This window comes from Paroedura picta, chromosome 13, assembly GCF_049243985.1.
Source record: "Paroedura picta isolate Pp20150507F chromosome 13, Ppicta_v3.0, whole genome shotgun sequence".
NCBI classification, from domain to species: Eukaryota; Metazoa; Chordata; class Lepidosauria; order Squamata; family Gekkonidae; genus Paroedura; species Paroedura picta.
Window position 1 is genome coordinate 33,835,708 of NC_135381.1, and position 21,795 is coordinate 33,857,502.

At 46.3% G+C, this 21,795-nt stretch overlaps 1 protein-coding gene across 2 annotated transcripts in view; it reads right to left on the minus strand.

Moving 5' to 3' along the window:
- Window positions 1-21,795, minus strand: part of PCDH19 (protocadherin 19) — a 149,085-nt gene that overhangs the window by 120,914 nt on the left and 6,376 nt on the right. For both annotated transcript variants that reach the window (XM_077307386.1, XM_077307385.1), the window contains exon 2: window positions 20,235-20,562. In XM_077307386.1, the coding sequence (XP_077163501.1) occupies window positions 20,235-20,562 (328 nt within the window). The remainder of the gene's footprint in view (window positions 1-20,234; window positions 20,563-21,795) is intronic.

Sequence of the window (21,795 nt, forward strand, 5' to 3'; positions counted from 1 at the left end):
TCCCTCAGCCATGCAGTATTCTGGGTGGTGTCCATTTTGATCATGTCCAACCACCATCCTCTTTGTCAGCCTAGTTAGATCAGCTTTCAAAAGAGTCTTGTAGTTCAAATATATCACTGATTGCTGTGATAACCTTGAATCCCTTGTTGTTGTTGTTGTTGTCGTCACCCACTCAGTTGTGTCAGCTCTTGGTGATCCCATGGCACAGCCACCACCACAGTCCCCAATCCCACATCATTTTACTTAGCCATGCAATATTCCATCTCAATGCCTGGGGCCTTGTTGTTCGGCAATTGACTCAAGGCTCAGTCAACTTCCTCCTCAAGAATGGCCAGTTCAAGTTCTAGTTCTAGTTTTTTTTTAAAGAGAGTAAATTTCCATTCTGCATGCGTACAGTTCTTCTGTGTATTCCTGCCACCTGTTCTTGATGCTCTGTTGGTCAGTCAGTTCCTCCCCTTGTTTAGCTTTGATAATGCTTTTGTAAGCAGCAAATGGCATTCAAACCTCTTTATTTGTGCTAAAGCTTTTCTTGTATGTCCCTTTCGTAATTTTCGTCTGCATTTCTGTTCAGTTCAAACTTTATTACAGTCGTTCAGACCGAGTTGTATGAAGTTAATACATAAAAGACCAAAAGAATATGGTCATTTGATATAATGCAATTTAAAACAGATCATAAAATAGAACATCGGATTTTTATGGTGGCAGCACAAAACTTAGCCAGCTGATTAGTCACCTGGGGGGACTCATCCCTTAGCAGCCTCTTTGCTCGATCTACATCATGATGTTCTGGCAACTTTTTAAGGAGTGGTTCAATCAAGTTGCTACGAATGTCTACATAAGCAGGGCAGTGGAACAATATATGCTGTCTTGTGTCAATTTCGCCACTCCCACAAAAACATTGTCTTGGTGTAAGGGGAATGTTCTTATAGCGACCCTCTACAAGAGCTTATTCTGATTCCAGTAAGTTTCACTGTCTATTCTTGCTGCCCTTTTGAAAATCCACATTTAATTTTCTTCCTTCCTTCCTTTTTCCTGCAGCTTTTGCTGCTTTTCTACATTCAGCTATTCTTATAGTTCCATCTGTGAGCCATATTGCTCTTTTTTCTGGCTTCTTGTGTGGTTAAGTGTTTAACTGCTGTTTAAACAATTGTTGATTGAATCTCCTGCCACAGTTCATCGGGCATCTTCTCTGTTATGTCCAATAGTTGAAATTGATTTTTCACCTCCACTGCAAATGTGAGCGGCATTTTATTTACATCAAACTTCCTTAACCATAATGTTTTCTTGATGTTATGGAATTTTGTTTTGATTTTAGCCAGAAATCGTTCATAATCTGAACTGCAACCAGCACATTGTCGGTTCCTGTGTAGTCCATTTGGTGATGTCCAAGTATACAGACAATGTTTATGCTGTTTGAACCAAGTGTTCATGATGCAAAACTGATTTTCATAACAGAGTTGTACTAGACGATCACTTGCATCATTCCTTTCTCCAAGTCCAAAGTTGCTACTAATGTCTCTCTGTTGTGTGCTAACTTTTGCATTCATGTCACCATTATGTACATGACATCCTTCCTGGGTACTTGTTTTAAAGCATCATGAATGGCAGTATAGAAGTGTTCAGTTTCTGCCCCTGTTGCATCAGTTGTCGGAGTGTATATTTAGACAGCTGTGATATTTATCGGCTTGGCACAAATTCGAATTGCCATGATTCAATCATTGATCATCACAGAACTTTCTACTGCTCAAAAAAAAATGCTTGCAATGAAAGCCATGCTGTTCCTTCCTATGGAGTTGTGTCCTGAACAGTAGACGGTAAAATTTTCCGACTGAAAAAAAAACCATCATCTGTCCAATGTAATTCACTGATGCCAAGGAAATCAATGTTCAACCAGGTCCTTGCTCCTCCCAGTCACTTGTTGGGTACCTTCTGGCCTGAGGGGCTCACCATTGGGCACCATATTGAAATCATTTGAGAGCTGTACCATAGGACATTCTTGACAAGTCTTTCCTTAACTCTCCCCATTTACCCAGGCTTGGGACCAACGTGCTCAGGTGTCCATGGCTGGGTTCTAACTAATGGACACATGTCTAAATGCCAGTGGATTTCCCCTCCGCTCCCTTAGTACATCTAGTTTGGCCTTAAACTATTTATTTTGGATTTTTTTATACCGCCCTTCCCTACAGCTCTGGGCGGTTTAAATAGATGGAGGGTTTTAGGTTGCATTGATGTTTCCTCCCCATCCTTTGTTTTGAGACTGGAGTTAAGACAATGTCTGGTTTGCGGGGCTTGAGAAGGCGGAAAAGAAATTCTCCCTTGTTCCGATGCTGCAATTCCTAAACTGTGTGCCATTATGAATTAAGCAATGGAAGATTCCTTTCTGCTCAAACTCTCATCCTACAGTGGGTAGAAATATTTTTGCATGATTCACTCATCCCTAGTCACAACTTCCTTCCAATGGCCCATTATGCACAAGGGGGGGGGGGGATAGCGCGCATTCGGGGTGGGATGGCGGCGACTAAAATCACCAATAACGCACGGAGCCAGCTGCATATTCGGTGCATGCTGCCGAAAAAGCCGCTTTAGCGAAACGCAGAAGAAAGCGCAGCTTCCGGGTGACCGGGGCACAACCAGGAGAGGCGCCGGGGTCGCCACGTGCATAATCGGTTGCTCTGGGTTTTACCGCCGTTGCGTCCCGTCCCGTGCATAAGCGGTTTGCTTCGCTTCTTACCCCTCCACGTTTTCCATGTGTCCCAAAAATTGCAGTTTTGGCAGCCGTGCATAATGGGCCAATATCAGGTGCATCTGAAGTCATTCAGTCTGTCACAGTAAAAAGATGCAGAATCACAGGGATGCCCTGTTTGATGAGGCTGCCTATCACATCTCTCCACGAATGGACATTCAGGCCAGGCCACTTTTCAGTCCAAAGGCACTCTCAGAGCAATGACTCACTCAGGAAGACAAAGCCGGGCTCCAACTCTACTGACAATCCATTCAGAAGTCAACTATTTTGGACGCATGCTTCCAATTTAAATGGAGAAAACAAAACGTAGCTTAGCTACGAGGAATTCTGGAAACACTCCTTCAGTTGGCGCCTGCAATTTCATAAAGGGGGCCTTCCTTGATCCTGGGAATCCCTGCTTCACATAAAACGGAACTGGCAGGAGAATGCATTCGCCGGCCAGAAAATGCAGGACGAGAGCATTCAAGATTCAAGCCACACACATCCTGAAAATTCTGCCCCGAATACTAGATCAGGGAGGGGCTCCTGGCTGTTAATAAGTACAGTTAAAACTTTGTTTTTCACATGTTATGTACTACATTGTTCTGTGTGCATGAGGATATCTGAATGGGCATTCATTCTGGTTTCATACCGGGGCACCAAATCCTGAAGAGATCAAGGTCATAAATTCCTATCTGATAGAGTACTGGGAGCAGGACTACACCCTAAACCAGGCGTAGTCAAACTGCGGCCCTCCAGATGTCCATGGACTACAATTCCCAGGAGCCCCCTGCCAGCGAATGCTGGCAGGGGGCTCCTGGGAATTGTAGTCCATGGACATCTGGAGGGCCGCAGTTTGACTACCCCTGCCCTAAACTCTTAAATGCAAATATATTCACTATAACTACAAACACCTGTTTACAAGTCAAATAGACCTTAGGGCTGGGCCAGCAGATACAGACTTGTTTCCCTTTCACGTCTTCCCTCTCCTTCAGTAATAAGACTTCCCTAAGATTATGAATATGGACATACACATGTTGAATGAAGCACATTATGAGAATGACTCATTGTTCATATGCATGCAGCCGCACCCGTGGGCCAAACAACAATTTCCCAGGACTGCTTCTCGTGAGGACCATGATGAAATTGGGATCCATGGCCCTGGGAAATGAAGCTCCAAAGAAATAGTGCATCCGTCAACAGAACATGCGGAAGAGCGGCCAAGGACTTGCAGTGTGTGATGAGGCCCTGCATCTGTGCAGGAAGCACAAAGGGTACTCCATTTATACTGAACGTGCAAGAAGGGCACACAGGGATACGGAAAACAACAATGACCAGCGGACTAAACCTGGCGACGAACTGCAGTGTTTTCTCTCTGCAGCAAGATATTAAAAATGAGGATTTTGCCATAGAGAGCAATTACATTCAACAGTCCCTAATTTGGTTAAGCTGACATTAGAATGGATATATTTTTTTAAGATTCTGATTTCCATCACGCTGGCCTCTAGTGCTAGAAAAGGTCAATATATGTACAGTGATCTAGAAAGACACTCGAGGTCCATTAAGCAAGAGGGCCTCTCACCAGCTTGCAATTAGGCAAAGGCTTGCGGGGGAAGGAGCTTAAGAGAACAATGGGAGAGCCAGGCGTCAGCCTGGAGGACAAGGCATCCCAAAATATATCCTTATTACGGTTTTCTTATTCCTCCCTCTCCGGGGCAACCATTTTTCCTTCACGTGAAGCCTGTAAGATAGATCAGGCTGAGAGCATGTGACTGGCCCAAGAGAAGAAGAACTGGGGGGTTTGTGCCCCACTTTTTACTATCTGAAGGAGTCTCAAAGCGGCTTCCAGTCGCTTTCCTTTCCTCTCCCCACAACAGACGCTCTGCGAGGGGAGGGGAGGCTGAGAAAGCACTGAGAGAATTGTAACCTACCACGTAACCTACCTCTCAAGCAGGCTCAGTTTATTCATGTAGCACATGTAGCACATGCTGTGCTTTCAGGAGCCCCCAAAGGTATCTTCGCACCATGAATCAGGGCTGTAGCCTCTCCCTTCCCCCCTTTTCCCTCTTTAAGGGCATTCAGAGTGACACCCCTTTCCATTGTGGGGAGGCCCTTCTGCCCCCAGTCTGGCTGCTAGGACTCTGCTAGGGCCCCGTGAATCCTCAAACTGGCTCTGGGGCTACGGGCCCTATGAATCCTTAAACCACTCATGCTCCCAATGATGATGCAATGGTAAAATAAAGGAAATCCTATACATGGTCCTCCAATCACTTTGTTAATCAGCAGCAAAATAAACTCCAAGGACCAAAATGCATTCCTCCGGCTATAAGGTGATGTCAGCAAACAGCACTAGAATGAAAATTCCATCGTCATTTCCATGGCCTGTTTTACATCACAGGAGATGATGGCCTATTATCTCAGCCAAGGAAAAGCTGTCATTTTACTTAAGAAAAAGAAAGGAAAAAAACTCACTCACGTCCTGGTTATTTTTAAAGCCATCATTCATCTTTTTGAGGCTTTCAAAAGAACACACCAAAAAATATATCCTTGGCACTAACATGCAATGCGCATAAAAAGCAGCTGCTTGAAGGAAACAAAGATGTGCTAATTAGAGAAGTGACCTGTGGACTGGGTCTCATTCACTGTAAATCTTGAGGAACAGTGATGAGATATGGTGACCTCCCAAGGAGAAAACAGACTTTGGCAGGATCATGTGCAAAAATAAGTCTTCCAGCAAGCTTCAGGGCACTGCTGAGAATGATTTAATTACTTAATCCAAATTTTAAAGCAAATCAGTAGGGCAAACAAAACAGGGCAGGACAAGACAAGACAGAATTTAGAGGGCTATAGGAAAGGCCTATCTTGCTGGATCCTCATCAGGATTAGAACGCAGATCCTTCATGGCTCTTCCCAAAATGGGGGGGGGGGGGAGAGAGAAGAAGAAGAAGAAGAAGAAGAAGTAGTGTTGGTTCTTATATGCCGATTTTCTCTACCTGAAGGAGGCTCAAAGCAGCTTACAGTCGCCTTCCCATTCCTCTCCCCACAACAGACACCCTGTGGGATGGGTGAGGCTGAGAGAGCCCTGATATCACTGCTTGGTCAGAACAGTTTTATCAGTGCTGTGGCGAGCCCAAGGTCACCCAGCTGGCTGCATGTGGGGAAGTGCAGAATCGAACCCGTCATGCCAGATTAGAAGTCCGCACTCCTAACCACTAACAAACTGGCCCAGTTCAGACATTTCGCGGTGCACAAACAAAGGCCAGGAAGTTGTGACTGGAAACCATAGCAGGCTTCCTATCTCCCTCATCAGTTTAAATTTTAAATGTTGGCTTGAATGAACCATTCTTTTTAAAAGATCTGTGGAAAAGTGCTTCGTTTGTGCACAATGGTTGAGTGGTTGCTTTTTTTTTTACAACTCTAAAAACAGCATTACTCATAGCCAATCTCCTTCCATTTATTTCTCATAATTGCCTGGCATTTGACTAGCTCCACCCCCCACTCACACGCATACAAACACGCCTGCTTTCAAGTGGCCTGATTTGTTAAAAAAAGAAAAAGTATTGATGCCAGACACAAGCTGATTTCCACAAACTGAGCACATTAGAGGAAGTGCGTTCATTTGAGCTGGAATTCACACAAAAATGCAATAATAACAGACACTTTAACCAAAAAAAAAATTAAAGAATGGCACTGTAACAGGAGGACAAGGTGAGTGGGTAAAGGAAGACCTGACAAGCAAGCAAATGGGGAACACTCTATGGTAAGAAGCTAATTCTGCCATAGAGGTTTTGCCCACTAAACAGAGCATGGTCCCTGACGTACCTATGCTACTTCCATGCGATGCAGGTATATCATGGTTATTTCGGGCTTCTTCGTCCCATCCTCTGCCAGCTGGTCCAACCCTATGCTGACCTGGCACCCCTATGCTGTGGATTGCTTCAAACAAACAACTAGAAATGTGTCCACAGATAAGGAAAATCCCCGAGATCATAGGCCTGTAGTTCAAAAATAAAGAAAGGCAGAGGATCAAAGAAGAAGAAGAAGAAGAAGAAGAAGAAGAAGAAGAAGAAGAAGAAGAAGAAGAAGAAGAAGAAGAAGAAGAAGAAGAGTTGGTTCTTATATGCCGCTTTTCCCTACCCGAAGGAGGCTCAAAGCGGCTTACAGTCGCCTTCCCTTTCCTCTCCCCACAACAGACACCCTGTGGGGTGGGTGAGGCTGAGAGAGCCCTGATATCACTGCTTGGTCAGAACAGCTTTATCAGTGCTGTGGGGAGCCCAAGGTCACCCAGCTGGCTGCATGTGGGGAAGTGGGGAATTGAACCTGGCATGCCAGATTAGAAGTCCGCACTCCTAACCACTACACCAAACTGACACCAAAGGGCACAGGGGACTACGGAATGAACAAACGAGCCACCAGAAAATCTCAATAGTGTTTTTCTCTTCAGTGAATAACATCTGCAGAGGGGGCAGAAAGGTCAACAGTGGTCCTCCTGATTAAGTTTACCAGATTACCAACCACGGTGGGGATTCTCTTGCACCAGGCTCTCAGCTCTACCTCCATTCTTAATTCCAGTGGGAGCAAATATTTCTAATGTTGGGAAACAGTGACATCACTTCCATTTGTCCCCAGAACTCAAGGAATTCCCCAAATATCTGTGCCTTTTACCATAGAGACTGGGAAATACCTAAAGGGAAAGGACGTCACAATACTTTCCCACTTCTGTTCCAGCTGGTGGGGAGAAGCCTCTGGCAACCCTAAGTCCAGACCTCAAACAGACATAGGATGGGGACTTCCTGATGGTTTTCAAATTCCTCCCAGCTTGCCCCCAGAACTGAACCACAAAAGAACACCTGCAGACAACCATTAGAATAGTTAGTTAAGTCTCTCTCTGTTTCTGTACATGGTTGTGTCTCTTCTGCCTAAGGAGGTGGTGAGCTCCCCCTCACTGGCAGTGTTCAAGCAAAGGTTGGATACACACTTTTCTTGGATGCTTTAGGATGCTTAGGGCTGATCCTGCGTAGAGCAGGGGGTTGGACTAGATGGCCTGTATGGCCCCTTCCAACTCTATGATTCTATGATTCTATTCTGAATAAAAACTGTTTTATTCTTTAAGCAGCCTGGTGCTGCACTCTGCATATTCAAACTCTGCCAACACTAATTTGTCCCACTATACCCACCTCTGGAATTGATGGAAGAATGAGATGTGATTGGCGCCTTGTGAAACCAAGAAGTTGTCACTCACGCTCCACACTTGAAGGGAGGAGGGAAAGAGCATACGGGCGTGGCCATTTGCCATGGTTATGGTGCATCACACTGTTTGTTGCAGTTAAGTACTGTTATTATATTACACTGTTTGATACAAGTCCACTGTTAAATAAGTTTTATACTGAATGCTCATTGTATTGTGCCGCATACGAGAGCTATAACAGAAAACCGCCCTGAGCCGAAAGGGAGGGCGGTATATAAATATAATAATTGAATGAATAAATGGTTTGCCATTCCAAAGAAGAGGGGTGTTTTCAGTGTCTGAATGGAGTAACACAGACACAACATGCAGCAGGAAATTTAAGGAGGTAGCACAGTTCAGCAGCTATCCTCGGTGCGGAAGAAGGCCGTCACACAACACAAGAGTGGCCTATTTCTGTCTGAGAAAGAAGGGCATGGGCTTCAGTGGCAGAGCTCACACACTGCATTCAGTTGGGATCGGAGATTAAGCCCAAGACACCGGAGCAGACAACACTGAACCGCAGAATGGAAATAAAGCAGTCTTATGATGAGGCCGCTAAAGACAATGGATGCATCATTTCCTTTACAAGGCCAAATGCGTCTGGCTTTTATTCTACAGGAGAACTGCATGACTCGGGCAGTCAATGTGACTTGCCCTTCCAGGAAACACATACTGGGCCGGAACCGGAACCTTAGGCACAAACCAGACTGGCGGATTCTTCTACTGGCTCAGATCTCTGCAGGGTCTTCTTCATCAAAGGCTCGAGAATTTTGGGTCACTTTGGGGTAACTAGGTAAGCAGAAATCATTGAGCACATCAAGGCAAGCACACCAAGGCCAGAAGGAGAGAGGCCCAGCCACATAGTCCTTGTCATTAGTCATACCAGCTCACAATTATATGCAGCTTGCTTCTAAATTCATAAGAATTGGCTTGCCACCTCAGACAATCACAATTAGCATTAATGCCAGCGGTGCTGTGCTTCAGTGTGTTCATGTGTGTTTCTTAAATTGCTTTGAAGCGGAAGTCGAGGGGAGAGAAGGGCTTAACTCTTCTTCCACCAGTTTGCCCCACGCAAAAACCTCCCCCTGCAGTACCAAATCTTTGCAGAAGAGTCTGTTCTTATATGCCACTTTTCTCTACCCGAAGGAGTCTCAAAGCGGCTTACAATCACCTTCCCTTTCCTCTCCCCAGAACAGACACCCTGTGAGGGAGGTGAGGCTGAGAGAGCCCTGATATCACTGCTCGGTCAGAACAGTTTTATCAGTGCTGTGGTGAGCCCAAGGTCACCCAGCTGGCTGCATGTGGGGGAGCGCAGATTCAAACCCGGCTCTCCAGATTAGTAGTCCGCACTCCTAACCACTACACCAAGCTGCAAAGTTCCAGGCCTACATTTGCAAGGCAGACTTGGGTCTGAAACCCTGAAAAAGCCGCTGAGAGGATTTTGAATAAGGCAACAAAGTGGGCAAGGGGAGGATTAAGCATCCCATTTTCCCTCTGCTACAAGGAAACTCCCGCCATAGGCATTTAACAATGAAGGAAGAGCCATTCACCAGCAGAGCTCCTGACAAAGGGCTATAACATAAAGGCAAAGGTAAAGGTATCCCCTGTGCAAGCACTGGGTCATGTCTGACCCTTGGGGTGACGCCCTCTAGCGTTTTCATGGCAGACTCAATACGGGGTGGTTTGCCAGTGCCTTCCCCAGTCTTTACCGTTTACCTCCCAGCAAGCTGGGTACTCATTTTACCGACCTCGGAAGGATGGAAGGCTGAGTCAACCTTGAGCCGGCTGCTGGGATCGAACTCCCAGCCTCATGGGCAAAGCTTTCAGACGGCTGCCTTACCACTCTGCGCCACAAGAGGCTCTTGGGCTATAACATAGTGCACCTCAAGAAGCCATTCAAAGCCAGCTCTCTCCCCAAACAACAACAGCCTCTGCAAGCAGGGATTTTAACTGGCAGCTTTTAGAGGCACAAACATTTTTCTAAATCCAAAATGTGCATAACACAATGCCCTTTAATTTATTGCTTTTTAATTATCACAACTCACTTTTAAATTTTAATTAAAGGCACAATCAATTTTTGTTGACTCCTCTTATTAGTGGATTTTTTTTTAAAGATTTGAGGGTTTACTGGAGGATGGGAGTTTTATTCGAACGATAAAAGGTTTTAGAAGTGCTGTGGGCAAGTAATGGACGTTCCCCCCCCCTTTCGAAGGAACAGAACGAAATCCTCCTGGAGATTGAAATATCAGATTTCATCCCTTTCAAGACAGCTTCCCATTCCAATTCGTGCCACTCAGATGACTCGTGTTTGCCGGAGAGCCATTTCTCTGCACATTTAACTGCCTGAAAAACATGTCAAAATCTCCAAGCAGGTCCCAGACTTGCCTCCAAAACCTGAAACCATTTCCACTTCCCTGAGAAGAATGAAACTGTTGATTATTCATGAGCATCCATTTAAGTGTATGCAAATTTCCCATGTCTGTTCACCGCCCTAAAGACAGCTGGGAATCTGTCTAAGATAAGCTTACTGTTTGTTCCCGTTCCTGTAGACATGCCTACGAGGAGCAAGATGCCTCCATGAGAGCATACATTTAGCATGCGGAAAGTCACAGGTTCAACCCCTGGTATTGCTGATTACAAGGACGATAGTTGGCCGGGCCATGGAAGGCCATAGGGCAGGGGTAGTCAAACTGCGGCCCTCCAGATGTCCATGGACTACAATTCCCAGGAGCCTGGGAATTGTAGTCCATGGACATCTGGAAGGCCGCAGTTTGACTACCCCTGCCATAGGGGAACAACTGACAGTAGGAAGAGGCAGCATTATGCAGCACTGATGCTGATGTGCAGCCAGTGGGACAGTGGGGCAGAGGGAGGGAGGTCTGGGGGACTCTTTGCTACCTGTATGACATCTAGCTTACTGCTTCTTTCCTGTCTACAGGAATTTGAAGCTAGGAAGCTTCCTTGAGGATAAGGAGCAATGATTTTGGCCCACATGCTGCAGCCATCGTATAGCGCTGACCTCTGGAATTAGGGTTGCCAGACACACACACACACCCTATGGCTAGTGGGGGAAACTTCCCCGAAAAAGAGGGAGGTCCAACTGATATGTAGCAACGTGCTCACATGACCCAGAATTTACGTCATCACATTATTAGGACTCTCTGGTATTTAGGCATAACCTCTATGATAGAAGCCAAATTTACTATAGAAGAAGAAGAAGAAGAAGAAGAAGAAGAAGAAGAAGAAGAAGAAGAAGAAGAAGAAGAAGAAGAAGAAGAAGAAGAAGAAGAAGAAGAAGAAGAAGAAGAAGAAGAAGAAGAAGAAGAAGAATTGGTTCTTATATGCCACACTTCTCTACCAGAAGGGATCTCAAAGAGTCTTATAATTGCCTTCCTTTCATTTCCCCCTGTAAGGGAAGTGAGGCTGAGAGAACCCTAATATTCCTGCTCGGTCAGAACAGCTCTAGCAGGAGTCTCAAAGGGGCTTCCAATTGCTTTCCCTTCCTCTCCCACAACAGACCCCCTGTGAGGTAGGGGAGGCTGAGAGGCCCTGATATTCCTGCTCGCTCAGAATAGCTTTATCAGGGCTGTGGCAAACCCAAGGTCACCCAGCTGGTTGCATGTGGAGGAAAAGCGGGGAATCAAACACGGCTCGCCATATTTGAACCACCACGCCAAGCTGGCTCAAATACTCAGAGTTTTTGCTCAAGTACCAGAGCATCCCCTGACATTCCTGATGTGATTTTGTCACTTCCAGGTCACGTGGAAGAGGGCATAAGCCTGCAGGCACCTTTGTTATTCTGACGCAGGATGGTAAAAATAGCCGCATGATGGCTGCCATAAATCGGCTGCTGCAGGTGAAGCCACCCACAAAATGGCTGCAGGAGCCCACCTTCAGACACACAGCAAAGATCCTTGTGCTGTGAAAGTAGCTACTGCACAGCTTTTTAAAATCTGCACTGCCAATCCAATCTCCAGTGGCCAGTCAGAAACCCCTGCTTGGCAAAAGTCACACAGGACCCCACCCAAGCTCTAAAAACACCTTGAGGTGCCAGATGGGGAACTATGGACTAGTGCCTATGCGTATAAATGCATGCACATGAACACTAAGAAACCGAGCAAATTACAACCAGGTTCCAGGCAACGATCTTAGGTACAGGCATAAGGACGTTATACGTATGGATGAATGTCCTTATGTTCATTTGCAACATGTTGGAAAGTATGCAATAGGGCGCACCATGTCGGCTAGCTCAGACTTTCCCTTTTAAAAACATAATGTACACTTCTAGCCCATTTGGATGAAAAAGACAGAGCTGCAACAGTGTGTGCTACACTTCAGAAGGAGGGAAACATGCTGTGCCATAATAAGATTTCTAGAGGGCAGGGGGGAAATCTCTGCATAGTCCCAGCGACTTGCATAAACAGATGAAAATCTGAAGAACAAGCAAGACATAACAAAACTGCTTCATCTGGGAGATGTATTCCAAGTCACAGAATTCAAATTTACATCCATACAGAATTCTGCTATCTCCTTCGGCATAGAAAGGAGATCCACCCTCGCCAGTCCTTACGCACGTTCTTGGCAATTGCTACCCATTTATAATTCGTCTACAGCCAACCACAGACATGAGAAGTCTATTTGTAGCACGCAAACGAATCTTTACAAAACAACCGGTCCTTGGGGACCTTTTATTGCAAGGATCTTGACTTAAAATAAAAGGCAGCCTCTTGTCTTAAAAGAGCACTTGGGTGGCCTTCCTCTTGCTAAAAAAAGACAGATAGCGGTTTGTTTGTTTTAAAAAATAGACATCCACGCTCTGCTCAGACACAAAACATCTCACGCTAAGTGGCATATAAAGCTTACCGTGTTTACCCTTGCATCATATCCTGCATCAAACGACGTTTTGCTTTAGCATTGTGGCAATAAGGGGAAAGTCACACATTCAAAGGGAACATTAGGAAAATCTCCCTGACACTCAAATCTATAAGTCTGTTGTTCAACAGCCTCCCCCGGGAAACGACGGAGGCCCGGCTGCTACAGTCGTTTAAAATGAGAATGGACAGAATTCTAGAAAATGCACCGTAGGGAGACTGGCTGGATGAACCCAGCACACAGACACACACACACACACCCTTCCTCATCTCCGGCTGCTCCAGTTCTATTATCTGGTTTCTTGCTAGGAAGCAGGGCAATTACAAAAACCATTTCCACCCGGTGGGTTCAGTAACAATCTGCTTTATGAACTGATAATTGCTAATGAACAATTGTTATGGCTATTAATAAGATAACGTTGCTGGGATGCAGGTAAGAAATAAAAGCAATTCTCCGCATAAGCCAAAATACAGGAAACAGGAAGCAATGACCCTCCAGGTAGGATAGACCTACTTTAGGAATCTACAGCATCATCACCTGCAGATATTGTTTTGCCACTTCTAACTTTGACACACCGTTAAGAACAGAGGGGCAGCCCAGCTACATCCAGCTCCTGTTTTGCAAAATAGCCAAATGTGGGCCCCAGAGGGTTCATAAAAGCGGCCACTGCCTGATTTGTTGCTGTACGCCTTCTTTGTGATACAGAGCCAGTTCAGCTTTCCTGATCTTCATCCTGCCAGAGGAAGACTTCTGTGTGACTCACAAGTTCAGTGGTCCATTTGACACCAGGGCAGACCGTAGCAGTATTCAGAGGTCAGCACCATTCAGGTAGAACCGAGAAACCAGACTATATTTTCCATATCGATGCCGACAGCAAAATGGAGCGTTAATTCTCTGGAATGGTGCTATATTACATCTGCTAGCCTCTCCTAATTGCATTCCAGGCTCTCCCTCCCTCCCTCCAAACATTCTTGGCTCAGGGATGCTTGCACAACGATGCAGAAGTTGCCTCTGTGCAGTCTCCAAGCAGGTAACCTTGAAAAGACCTAATGCTGACTCTCTCCTGACTGAATCTGGAGCACATGATGGCAGAGGCAGTGCAAGATAGGCAAAATCTGGAAAACAACATCACGCTTGCAGAAATGATAAGTCCCGGCCAGATTAATCAGAATGGTGCCTCCTTTCGTTTTATTTAGCATATATTTTAAATCGTCCAAGAATTAGAAACAATTCAGAGAGGTAGGGCGATGTGATGTTACCATTCAAGGGGCATGGTTTCGAATCCCCGCCGTGGCACACACGCCAACTTGGGACAGTTATTTGTTCTCAAGCCTCGCCTACCTCACAAGACTGTTGTGATCACAAAGTGGGGGGAAGGGAGATCCATGCACGACACCCTGAGCTCCTTGGAGCAGGGTAAAAAACATCAGAATTAAGTGTTTTTGGCGATCCTTGAGACCGGGTTTTGCATAAAATCACAGTGAGTGAGCAAGCCAACAATTGCCCCACAATTGACCAAGATTCTTTGAGGGATCATCCCAAGAGCAGGAATACAGGTAGGTTTTGGACACTGTGGGCATGCCCTTAACTGCTTGGCTGCAGCAGCTCCCAAATCACTAATCAACACCTGCTTTCTTGCTCCAAGGCACACCTGCCTTTGCCAATGGCAGAGACAACCACAACCACACACCAGTTCAGTACCACTCTTCCCCCTCAGCTCTTCAGGACCACCGAAAAGCAGGGGATGGGGACACACCAGCAACTAGCCTCTATTACACTGAGAGAAGATGGTTGCTTGGGGAAAGGACACTCTTACCCTCCTGTTTACACCAAGGAGGACGGTATCAGCCAGGGATTTTGTTCTCCCTTGGCAAGAGGGCCTGTGCTGGCTGAAATGTAACGCATGCATCGATTCCCAGCAAGGAGATACAGGGATGGGTAAAGTGTCACCTGTGCAACTATTAAAGACACAACAGTCCCACCATGGGGGGAAATTGAGAGTACAGAAATAGTAGTTTTGTGTCCTAGAGTCATCTGCAAAGTCTCTTATCAGCCTCCTAGGGAAAAACAAACGTAAGCCACTTCATCTCTGCTGGCAGTGCGCTCAACACCCAAAATATAGCTTATAAAATGTAGATTTGATGGCAGCAGGGATACAGCAGGAAATGTGCACGCTGTTTTATTGGAGAAGATCACACCAGGGTGATAGCAACAGCTCTGCACCCACCTCAGCTCTCAGTACAGTACCAGGCTGTGCCCAGATGCTGAAAAGAAGGCAAAAAATCAATCAGCTTGGTTTTCTGCCAGCGTGGTGTAGTGGTTGAGAGTGGCAGCTTCTAACCTGGTAAGATGGGTCTGATTCCCCACTTCTCCACATGCAGCCAGCTGGTGACCCTGGGGAAATCACAGTCCTGATAGTGCTATTTTCACAGAGTAGTTCTCTCAGAGCTCTCTCAGCCTCACCTACCTCACAGGGTGTCTGTTGTGGGGAGAGGAAGGGAAGGCGGATGTAAGCCGCTTTGAGTCTCCTTTGGACTGGGAAAAGCAGGATATAAAACTCTTTTCCTTAAAGATGAGCAGACTTCTTGTGGCACCAGCTTTCATGGGATATTCCATCAGAAGGGTTCCCTCCAAACGTCCAACAAAAGAAGACATAGAAGAGCTGATTTTTTTTTCATACCCCACTTTTCACTACTCTAAGGATTCCCAAGGTGTTTAACAAACGCATTTCCATTCCTCTCCTCATAACAGGCACCCGGTGAGGTAGGTGGGGCTCAGAGAGCTCTGACAGAACTGCTCTAAGAGAACAGCTCTAAGAGAACAGCGACTGGCCCCAGGTCACTCAGCTGGCTGAATGGGAAGGAGGGAAGAATCAAACCAGATTAGAAGCCACCACTCTTAACCACTCCACTAGAAGAGGAGTTGATTTTTATACACCGCTTTTCACTACAATTGTGTTCCCTTCCTCTCCCCGCAACATCATCCATGGACCTCAGGTTCCACCAGATACGTGGCAACACATTTCCATGTCTAACCCTATGGAATGGCTGAGCCAGGATTAGGGGCACCACCTCCCCAGTCAAAGACATGACAGACAGGTGACACCAGTGGCAAGAACTTGCCCATGACAGGATTTCTCAACCAGAGTTTCTTGACGGCCCTGGAAGGGTTTCCTGGATGGGTGGGAGTTAAATAATTTTTAAATATATTTAAAATTTGTTAAACATTTATCAGGTGAGGTGATCCTATCATGTGGACCCCCCCGCTCCCTTCCAAAATGGCCACTGATGGGCCTGGAGGGGATGGGAAAGGGGTTCCTCGAAGAATATTTCAGAATATTTCTCAATGGTAAAAAGGTTGAGGAAGACTGCCCTATGGTATGGCATGCACTCAGAATCTCATTTAAATCACACACACGCAGTTATGCCTGCACTGCTGCTGCACATGCAACACTGGCATGCCAGCTGTACACTTGCCCAGGTTACAGGTTGCAGCAGTCTGACGTGCAAAGTTAGCCAAGAGCCAATTTAAATGAGCACATGAAAGCTGCACAATTGAGATCTTCTTACATTGTGTTTACACCACCTCTGAGGCCTGGGCTCCAGGCAGAGAAGAATGAGGTGGCAGAGTCCCGAGATGGCAGCATGGCCCAGATAATCCTGAATGCATGTAGAAATCGCCTTCTTAAAAAACGCTTCCCTCAGGAAAGGTCACTGCAAGTGGAAAACTAGTACAGTTGATAATGGGGGGGGGGGAGAAGGTTCAGAATCTATCTCCCCATATTAGCTTTTCTTTTGCAGAAAGTTTGCACATGCAGGAGCAACTGGGTCCCCACCCCTGCCCCCTGATGCGGTTGAGTTCAGGTGATCACCTCAGTTTTCTTCTACCACATTCTGCTATGTGCAGGCTTCAACTCAGAGGTTTATCCATGGTGTCACGCTGACTCTCTGCACTTTGCCATATCTGGGTGTGACGGGTGCCCTGTTTCACAGACAGATGCCACCAAATTAGAGTCCCATGAAAAAGACAAGGGGCTGCAAGAGGCCACGGGGGCCCTATGTGCTAATGGCAGCCAGCCAACGAAGACCCCCACCAGCCTGGCCTGGACATGTAGCAGACTAAGATGGGAATGACATGGAAGATGGGAAGCTGATATGGAGTGGCCCATTTGAGACTGCAGGTGGGGGACCACCCCCATCTCAGGCTTCTACCATCTCAATCTGATGCACACCACTTTGGCTGCAGTGCCTTAAATCAGGGGTCCACAAGACAATGCCCATGGGCTCCCTGGTGCCTGCTGGCGCCTTTCTTAGTGTTCTTTTTAAGTGGACAGGGATTTTGCCCAGCAAGGCTTCTGATTGGCCACTGGACATTTGATTGACTGTGCAGACTTGTGCTGATTCAGCAGCAGCGGCTACCACAGCTCAAACGTTTTCATTGCGGGGCAAAAGGGAAGCTGCGGCAGCCGTTCTATGGCTGGTTCCACCTCCTGCAGCAGCCATTCCGTGGCTGTGCTCTATTGTGCTGTCTCAGATTTCCAGAAGTGTCTGCAGGCTCAAAAAGCTTGGGAGCCCCTGCTTTAAATCAGCTCCTGACAAATACATTCTTCCATTGAAATGCCTTCAGTTTGTGATGCTCAGAGCCTGTGTGCTGTAGTGCGGGGTTCGTCCGCGACCCGGTACTGCTTCACTCGCAGCCCGGCTAGCTTCTCGCTGTGAGGGGGGGGGGAAAGAGGCAGGCACGGCCGCTGGCACGCCGGCGGACGCAAACACGCATGTGCGGAGCTGCCGCGCATGTGCGTTTGCGCCCCCTGCTGCCACAAGCGTGCATGCGCGGCGACTCTGAGCATGCGTGTTTGCACGCAGCTGCCTCACGTGTGTGGCGTCCGGGCCGCTGGCTCTTCCCCACCCCCGGAGGTGGTCTTCAACAGCAAAAAGGTTGGGGACCGCTGCTGTAGTGGATAGAGTGTTGAAAATTATCTGGGAGACCAAAGTTCAAACTTAATTCTCAGACATACACCAGCTGATTTGGATCAGGACAATGGTGCCAGGGGAAAGGAGGCAAAAGCCTTCCACCCATGCCATTTTTCCAACCTGAAATGGTCCCGGTGTATTGTTGACCTTTGGGCCATCGATACACATGGTTTTCCAAACAGGCCAAATTACAACCCTTACCCCTCAAAAAAAAAAAGTAGTATAACCGAAGTTTTGGCTTTGTCTGAAATGTGTGCAAGTCAGCAGCTGACCTGGGCAAGGAAGAGGCTATGCTGAAGCCTCCACAACTCTTCGTGCCAAGGAGGAGGAGGATAAAGAGCCCTTGGCATGGATCTTTGCTTACATAGGCAGAAGGAGCTTACATAGAGAGCAGAGGGTGCCCTTGAAGATGAGAAGCTTTGCCAGGGGCAAGACAGAAAGTTCATGAGGACAGATGGAACCTAGAAGGGCACAGTTTCCTGGGTTTACCTCCCTCCCACACGCTTGCTCATTCTCGCAGAAAGGGAAAACAAGAGGAAATCATGTTGTGCATAGAGTGATGTCACTTTCAATTGCTGCTTATGTGACACTCTGGGAATTTTCCCAATCTCTGTGGTCCTTACCATAGAGACTGGGGTAAATCCTGGAGCATTGCCAGGAGGGCAGTGACATTATCACATCAACACTGGTCCCCATCCCCACAGTCCACCCCCCCAAGAAAAACTCTCATGGGTTTTCAATGAAGGGCTGGCAATGCTACTGTTTTCCATTCCCTAAACTAGAGGATAGGGGACCATTACCCCCAAATACTTCATGCCAGACACACAGGGACAATCCAAACTACCTGGGTATATGTAGGTGACAACAAAGAGCAGCACAGAGCAGCCCATAAATATTTCAACAGCTTCCTAGCTTTGTTATGCTGTTTAATGTAGGAAACATGACAAACCTTTGATTGTTTCACTTAATACCAAATAATAATTCAAAAGCGAACAAGCATGCATTAGTCAAGGATGCCCAACAGAAGAGTTTTGGGTACAGATGTCTACTTTCTTTCCTTGGTAGCGGAGAAAATGGCTTATCTCTCAATGAAAGCAGCAATATTTCATGGCCCCATTTTCAAAGAAAGGGAAAAAAAATAAGATACTTCAACTTTTTAATGTAAAGGACGGATGTCGGGAAACCAGCCTCAGGGTGTTGGCTGCATTTCACAGAAATCAGCAACGATGTTAAAACATTTGTCTCTCTTCCCTCACCCACAATAAGTTATAAATACTGGATAAAATCACTGTGATGGAAGCAAGAGACATCTATGATTGCGTTCCACAGCAGGATCTCCCCCCCCCCCCATCCTGTTCCGCAGTGCTAAAGCCCATCAAGCCATCATGTGGCCCAAGGGGCTGTCCTTGACTTTCTTGTGGTCACATGATTTTAAAGTACCATTCTTCAGTAGGCCTACAACCAACTAAAGGGCTATTGGCTGAGTGTCTTTTAACCTGTCTCTGTAAGGCGACCCTGGACTTTAGTAGTCTCCCAACCAAATATCAAACAGGACCTGCCCTACTTAGCTTCCAAGATCTGACAAGATTGGGCTAGCCTGGCCCATGCTGGCTGGAACAAGTTATTCCTCTTCCAAGTTATTCCTCCTCTACTTGCTTCTAACTAGAGTAGTAAGGGTTAATCTCCTCTCCAGGATCACAGATTGATGATGTCATGAGAAGAGGGCAGACATGTTTGACAGACGCAGTGGAAAACAGCAAGGAACAGGCCGGCCTCAGCCCAGTTAATCCTGTATGGGCTAAGTCTTGCAAGCAACTCTGCAACAGCAACATGCGATCTCTGCTACAGCAGTCCCAGTTGCCATTCATTATGTAAGCAAAATACCACTGCTTAAAAGCTCCAAAACAGCAAAACAAGGACTAGCTGCCATGCCAACACCAAAGCTAGAAAGTCCAAATGAACGGACAGCGTAATGGCTGGAGACACAGCCCTAAGCTCCCGTCAGGCAAGATGTTCTAAATAAATGATGAATATATGAACCGTCTCGTTGGGTCAGACCAAAGAGTTCACTTACAGACTTGTGTTATGCTCCCAACAGCAACCAGCCATGGGGCCCCAAAAGGCCCATGAACAATTCAACGTGATCCCCTGTTGTGAGGACCCAGCAATAGCTGCCTCCGAGCATGGAAATTCCACCTAGCGATCGGAACTCATATGAATGAGCGAGTCTATCCTCCACAAACTTGCCTAACCCCTTCTTAAAAGCCATCCCCACATTCAAAACGTTCGGGTCCATCAGGTTCACCAGTCAATCCAACCACAATCCGCCCAATACCTCTGGGTGTTCTTCACAAGTATGAAGGTGATGGACTTCCTCTACTGTTTCTCCCCCGGGATCTGGGGAGATGCTCAACTTTCCTTGAGCTCCACCCATGCTCACCTCTGGAAGTGGCATCCCATTGATGATGAGATCTGGTTGCTGGGGGGTCTGCCCAGTGAAGGTGTGGTGATAGACATGGTTGGACCCTGTGTTCCTGTTGTTCTGGTTCTCCACATTGAGGAAGGTGCTTTCGGATCTGCGGCAGCCCAGGGGCAAGGTCTGCTGGTGATAGTCAAAGTAGTTGAGAGACGATGTGAGGGAGGAGCAACTCACAACGTTCATTTTATCCGTCTCCTCGACATCCCTTGGCACCAGGCGAATGTCATTCTTGCAGATTTTTTTCTTCTTATTGGATTTCTTTTGGTGCCCATAGGAATACTCTGCAATTCTGCAGGACACAAGAAAGCAAAGTGAGAACCTTACTTCATCCTCAAACTGCACACTAGTCAACAGAGAATCCCAGAAGAACTGTTTCCCATCCACATGCAGGGTCATCGTTCGGCTCTTGTGATAATGGAAAGTCTTGGGGTTAGTTTTCACAGGCATGAAAAAAGTTTGTTGCTCAGATACATAAAGAAAACAAGCCAGGAATAAGGGGCAAAAAATAAGTTCCCCCTGGGTATTTTTGGTTTTTCTGCTGCTTAGAATTTGTCGGGATCTAGTTACCAGAGATATAGTTCAGCCTGCAGAAAAGGGGGAAAAAAATAATGATGTAAAAATCCATGAAGTGAAAAGGGTACATGAATGCATTTCCATTGGTAATCAGGATTTTTAAAGTTATTTAAAATTGATTAATGCAAATGTGGAAAGCAGGAGGGGAAGCATCAGCACAGCAAAGGATTTTTCCATGCCATCTCCCACAGCAGTAAACTGAACACAAACAAGCTCCTTCACCCCTTCCCTAAAGGCAATTTATCTTATCTCATCACATAATACAGGCTTATAAACGGGCCCCTGTTGGATCGCCTGGGGTGGGGGGAAAATCATCTCTAGATGACCATGAAAAATATTTCTTAAAGTGAAGGAAAGTCGTTCAGCCAGACGGGATACTAAAAAAAAAAAAATAGAAATAAGGCCTGTGACTTTTTATAAGCTTATTTGCAAGACTGAGGATCCGAATTACTTTCAGTGTCTCCTTTGACAAGTGTAATCTCCTATCTAGCCTTTGCACTGCATTTTCTGTTAAGCAATAGATATCTCCCACCACCACCACCCAAGAAGATGGGATGGAGAAACCATCTCCTTTTCTTTTTTTGGATCTTCAACTGATTTAGTTTTGCTTTGTCTCTTGGACGCATGGAAAGAAGGTAGAGAAAGGGTATAAGGGGGCAGGGGGGAACAAGAGGAAAGTTATCAGTAAACAACTACCAGGAATATAATTAAAAACAGGAGTGCAGTCAGCGTTATCTTGGTAAGTCTAGATTGAAATAACTGTGGCTCAGTCTAACCCTTGGGGACTGTGTATCGTTATCAGCACCATACAGATATAGATATGCATAGAAGATGCCAGGCATTGCAATCTTCCCAAAGAAATGGGTTCGTCTCCAAGCAAGGCCCAAAAATGCCCATTTCCAAAGTAGCGCCTTGTCGCTTTCAAAACGGCATTGCTTGAAAACTCTGT